The sequence below is a fragment of the Nicotiana sylvestris genome, chromosome 8, assembly GCF_000393655.2.
Source record: "Nicotiana sylvestris chromosome 8, ASM39365v2, whole genome shotgun sequence".
Classification (NCBI taxonomy): domain Eukaryota; kingdom Viridiplantae; phylum Streptophyta; class Magnoliopsida; order Solanales; family Solanaceae; genus Nicotiana; species Nicotiana sylvestris.
Window position 1 is genome coordinate 122,114,698 of NC_091064.1, and position 5,698 is coordinate 122,120,395.

General features: G+C 43.2%; 2 protein-coding genes across 2 annotated transcripts; both read right to left on the bottom strand.

The window, feature by feature from the left end:
* Positions 1-365: 365 nt before the first annotated feature.
* LOC138875614 (uncharacterized) lies at positions 366-1,741 on the bottom strand. Its single transcript, XM_070154460.1, has 3 exons — positions 1,483-1,741; positions 965-1,245; positions 366-620 (listed from the first exon to the last, which is right to left on the bottom strand). The coding sequence occupies exons 1-3, from the start codon at positions 1,739-1,741 to the stop codon at positions 366-368; spliced, it is 795 nt and encodes a 264-aa protein (XP_070010561.1).
* Positions 1,742-1,795: 54 nt separating this feature from the next.
* On the bottom strand, positions 1,796-4,939 carry LOC138875615 (uncharacterized). Its single transcript, XM_070154461.1, has 2 exons — positions 3,043-4,939; positions 1,796-2,580 (listed from the first exon to the last, which is right to left on the bottom strand). Exons 1-2 carry the CDS (start codon positions 4,937-4,939, stop codon positions 1,796-1,798), a joined length of 2,682 nt encoding a protein of 893 aa, XP_070010562.1.
* Positions 4,940-5,698: the final 759 nt, after the last annotated feature.

The window sequence follows — 5,698 nt, forward strand, 5'->3', positions numbered from 1 at the left end:
AATTTTCAACTTGGCTTGGACTTAAGCCTCTCCTTAGACCCCAAATCACCTATAATATGCCTCGTACACTTATTATCATAACCACTCAATTACCATCATGCTAATACTCGTTTAATGCATCCACAACCGATTCAAATTACGGGGTGTTACATTATCTCCCCCTTGGGATCATTCGTCCTCGAATGATGGTCCTGGGTGCAACTACGGCTATCTATGGTCGTTAAATGGGTGTTATAGAGATATGAGAATACTAAAATATTAGGAATACATGTATATCGAACTGAACGAGCACGTGATCACTAAATACTAAGCTAAGTAAATATTGTAGGACATAGAGATTATAATATAAGACCTGAATGGAAAGGTTAATTACCTTCCACATTTTCCTTTTGCTCTTCAAAAATATGGGGATATCTGGACTTCATGTCTTCCTCGGCTTCCCATGTAGCCTCTTCAACCTTTTGATTTCTCCAAAGCACTTTTACTGAAACAATTTCCTTAGTTCTGAGCTTGCGGATTTGTCGATCAAGAATAGCCACTGGAATTTCCTCATAAGACAGGTTGTCCTTAACCCCTATAATCTCCGTAGGAACCACAAGTGACGGGTCTCCCATGACTTTCTTCAACATAGACACATGAAACACTGGGTGTACAACAACTAGTTCTTGTGGCAATTCTCACTCATAAGTCACCTGTCCGATCCTTCGCAGGATTCTATATGGACCAATATAGCGGGGGCTAAGTTTCCCCTTCTTCCCAAATCTCATAACGCCTTTCATGGGCGATACCTTTAGAAATACCCAATCATCAACTTGGAACTCTAAGTCTCTATGCCGTACGTCCGAATAGGACTTTTGGTGACTTTGAGCCGTCTTCAAATGCCTTTGTATCAAATTGACTTTCTCCATGGCCTGATAGACCAAATCGGGTCCTCACAACTCCGTTTCTCCGACTTCAAACCAACCAATTGGTGATCTACACCTTCGCCCATATAGAGTTTCGTACGTGCCATCTTGATACTAGAGTGATAACTGTTATTATAAGCAAATTCAATAAGAGGTAGATGATCGTCCCAATTACCTTTAAAATCAATAACACATGCCCTCAACATATCCTCAAGAGTCTGAATGGTGTGTTCCGCCTGGCCATCTGTCTGAGGATGAAAAACGGTGCTGAGGTTCACCCTTGTGCCCAATCCCTTCTGAAAGGATTTCCAAAAGTTTGCTGTGAACTGAGCACCACGATCTGAGATAATGGACAAAGGAGTCCCATGCAATCAGACAATTTCTTTGATATACAACTTGGCATAATCCTCGGCCGAATCTGTAGTCTTCACTGGGAAGAAGTGAGCTGACTTGGTAAGTCGGTCTACAATTACCCAAATCGAATCATGCTTCTGGAACGAGCGAGGTAGACCTGTTATGAAGTCCATGTTTATCATCTCCTATTTCCAAATGGGAATTTCTATATTCTGAGTTAAACCGCCAGGCCTCTGGTGTTCGACTTTCACCTGCTGGCAATTTGGACACTTAGCCACGAAATCTGCTATATTCTTTTTCATATCATTCCACCAATAAACCTCCTTAAGATCATGATACATCTTTGTGGAACCTGGGTGAATAGAATACCTGGAATTGTGGGCCTCTGACATAATCCGCTCTCTGAGCCCATTTACATCTAGAACGCATAGTCTGCCTCTGTATCTCAAAGTGCCATCATCTCCCCCTTGTTCAAAAGCCATAGTCTTGTGTTTGTGAATTCCTTCCTTCAACTGCAATAAGTAAGGATCACTGAACTATTTTTCTTTTACTTCGGCTACTAAGGAGGATTCAGCCCTGTTCTGGAGAACAACGCCACCATCTTCGGAGTCCAAAAGTCGAACTCCTAGATTTGCTAAGCGGTGGACTTCCTTCATCATAGTTCGCTTGTCTGCCTCAACATGAGCTAAGCTCCTCATAGAACACCGACTGAGAGCACCGGCTACAACATTTGCTTTCCCCGGATGATAGAGGATATCAACATCATAATCCTTAAGTAATTCGAGCCACCTTCTCTGACGTAGATTTAATTCTCTTTGCTTGAAGATGTACTGGAGACTCTTGTGATCTATAAAAATGTCAACATGTACCCCATACAAATAATGGTGCCAAATCTTAAGCGCGAACACCACAACTGCTAATTCAAGGTCATGAGTCGGATAATTCTTCTCGTGAGCCTTGAGCTGTCTCGACGCATAGGCTATGACTTTACCGTGCTGCATTAATACACACCCAAGACCAACCCCTGAAGCATCACAATAAACAACGAACCCTTCGATTCCTTCTGGTGGTGTCAGGACTGGAGCTGAAATCAATCTCTTCTTTAACTCAACAAAACTTTTCTCGCATGCGTCCGACCATTGAAACATGACTTTCTTCTGAGTTAATCTAGTCAGAGGGGACGAGATAGAAGAAAATCCCTCTATGAAATGCCTATAATAGCCTGCTAGACCCAAGAAAATTCTTATATCGGATACTGAGGTGGGTCTAGGCCAATTCTTCACTGCCTCTATTTTCTTAGAGTTCACCTTCACGCCTTCCCCTAAGATGACATGGCCCAAAAACGCTACTGATTTCAACCAGAATTCACACTTAAAATTTTTTGCATATAACTTGTGATCTTGCAGTGTGTGCAACACAATTCTGAGATGTTCGGCATGGTCAGTCTAGCTACGGGAATAAATCAAGATATCATCAATAAACACGATAACAAACAAATCAAGATAAGGCTTGAAGACCCTATTCATAAGGTCCATGAAAGCTGCTGGTGCATTCGTTAAACCGAATGACATTACCAAAAATTCAAAATGCCTATATCGAGTCCTAAAAGCTGTTTTTGGAATATCGACTTCCTTAACCTTCAACTAATGGTATCCCGATCTGAGGTCGATCTTGGAATAACACTGGGCACCCAAAAATTGATCAAATAAATCATCTATCCTGGGAAGATGGTACTTGTTCTTGAAGGTGACTTTATTCAACTGACGATAGTCAATGCACATACGCAATGACCCATCCTTCTTTCGGACAAACAAGACCGGTGTGCCCCAAGGTGAGACACTTGGCCTTATAAATCCCTTATCTAGAAGGTCTTTCAACTGGACTTTTAACTCTTTCAACTGTGCCGGAGCCATTCTATAAGGCGGAATAGATATTGGCTTAGTTCCTGGAAGTAGATCAATTCCAAAGTCAATCTCTCTATCAGGAGGAATTCCAGGGAGATCTTCGGGAAACACTCCTGGAAACTCATTTACAATTGGTACCGACTGGAGAGTGGGGATCTGAGCATCTGCATCCTTAACTCGAACTAGGTGATAGATATATCCCTTGGAGATCATCTTTCTGGCTTTAATATAGGAAATAAACCTACCCCTAGGCGCTACTACATCACCCTTCCATTCTAAGACTGGTTCATCGGGAAATTCAAAACTTACTATTTTGGTTCTACAACCCACTTTGGCATAACATGACTCTAACCAATCCATTCCCATGATCACATCAAAGTCTAACATCTCCAATTCTACTAAGTCTGCTACAGTAAGACGATGATGCACTTTAACTGGACATCCCTTATAGATACACCTTGCTATAACTGATTTTCCAACTAGAGTGGACACTTCAAAGGGTTCACACAACTTTTCTGGTTCTATCCCAAAGTTCTTCGCAATATATGGGGTTACATACGATAGGGTGGATCCCGGATCTATAAGAGCATAGACATCAAAAGTGAATATTGTTAGCATACCTATGACAACATCTCCACGAGCCTCTGTATCCTGACGGTCTGCCAGTGCATACAAGCGATTTCGACCACCGCCTGCATTATTAGACTTTGTTGCACTGCGCCCTTGTTGGGCCTGAGAGTTATGATGGGCTGCTGAATTAGTGGACTGAGCTGCATTGCCTCCATTGTTCTGTTTTGCCGATGGACAATCCCTCAAGAAGTGGCCCTGCTGACCGCACCCAAAGCAACCATTTGTGCCCAAACGACACAACCCTGAGTGCCTCTTACCACACGTGTTGCAAATAGGGTAACCAGGGACTCTGTAGCCCACACTAGCCTGTGACTGCGAGTCTGCTGTTCTGAAATTTTGTTTTTTCTTGTTAAACTTTGACCTCAGAACCGGTGCACTAGCTGAAGATGGAGTAGGTCCTAATTTTGATTTCTTGAAAAACTGGCGATTGCCTCCTGCTTGAGATCCCCCATGGTTGAAATTTCCTGTAGACTTAGCTCTCTTGATGAATTCCCTCTCCTTCTCTCTCCATAGTCGCTCTTCTTCCTTCAACCTGTCTTCGTTCCCTTGAACAAAGGCAACCATCTTAGTGATGGTCATGTCATTATTCTGAGCAGCTATATTAGCATCATCAAACAAATCATCTGAAAGCCCCAACACAAACCGCCTAACTCTGGCCCTCATTTCACGTACCATTTCCGGAGCATACTTGGCCAGAGTGACGAACTTGAGGTAGTACTCATTCACACTCATATCATTATGTCTGAGTCTCTCAAACTCCAAAGCCTTAGCTTCCAAGACCTCAATGGGTAGAAAGTGCTCAAGGAATGCATCTGCAAAATCTTTCCAAGTCGCAGGATCTGCATCCTCCCATCGGGACTCTTCCCATGTTTCATACCACATGTTGGCAACATCCTTCAGCTGGTACGCAACAAGCTCTGCTGCCTCAGTGTCTGTAGCATGCATCACTCGAAATATCTTCTGAACCTCATCAATGAAGTTTTGCGGATCCTTTTCCTTTTTAGACCCTATAAAGATGGGAGGTTTCATGTTGAGGAATTCCCTAGACCTGGAACTACCCGTCTTATGAACATCACTTGTTCCCTGCCTTTGAGCCTGATTAGCAACAATCTGGGTGAGCAACTGGATAGCTCCCCTGACATCCATGTCTGAAGCACTGGGCACTGAGCCCGATGCAACTCCCTGGGCTGGAGTGTCCTCATCCTAAGTAGCATTAGTTGTGGCCCCCTGGCTAGTAGCTGAGGCCCTCCTGGTGTACTTTCTTTTTGCAGGCATTTTTATGAAATACACAATTCGCACGGGTTAAAAAAATTCCTGAAATCATAGCTCTAATTGCCCGATCTAGAGTATGAAAGAAACGGAACAATCCTAGATGTCTTGGTGGTAAACTATTTACATGCGTGGCGCGCACACACACATAAAAGAGACCTCACTGGACACGGCTTCATAGACTACCTAGGACTCTTGAACCTAGGGCTCTGATACCAAGCTTTGTCACGCCCCGAACCTGGGTCTGGACGTAACACGACACTCGGTGTCTGACTACATGTGACCGAGCGAACCAACTGGCTGGCTGAATCAACATGTGGTGTAACTATGAGCTAGAGGTAAATATAAAACCTGATAATCTACTAAAGAGTCTGACTGAAATATCATAAATGCGGAAAATACTGAAAGGTCTGCAATAAACAAGTAGCCGACAAGGCTAACATATGAAATCCTGCTAAGATCTGACTGACTGGGTTATAGTCTACGAAGCCACTAAAGAATACTCCAAATGCTAACTGTTTACCGGGACAAGGTCCCCGGTATACTTTATTAACTGAAATACTATAATGACTAAAACAAAAGAGAGACAAGGCCCCGGAAGACTAGGGCTCACCAATAGCTGATACGAGATGTCCT

Excerpts from the sequence above, each read along its gene's own strand:
- LOC138875614 (XM_070154460.1), bottom strand. The coding sequence starts at position 1,741 with ATGGCTTTTGAACAAGGGGGAGATGATGGCACTTTGAGATACAGAGGC. Across the intron at positions 1,246-1,482 it reads CGAACACCAGAGGCCTGGCG|ATCGTGGTGCTCAGTTCACA; the intron begins GTTTAACTCAGA and ends CCATTATCTCAG. Across the intron at positions 621-964 it reads AAGGTGTAGATCACCAATTG|AAAGTCATGGGAGACCCGTC; the intron begins GTTGGTTTGAAG and ends TCTATGTTGAAG.
- LOC138875615 (XM_070154461.1), bottom strand. The coding sequence starts at position 4,939 with ATGGATGTCAGGGGAGCTATCCAGTTGCTCACCCAGATTGTTGCTAAT. Across the intron at positions 2,581-3,042 it reads AAAGAAGGATGGGTCATTGC|GGGAAGGCGTGAAGGTGAAC; the intron begins GTATGTGCATTG and ends ATGTCATCTTAG.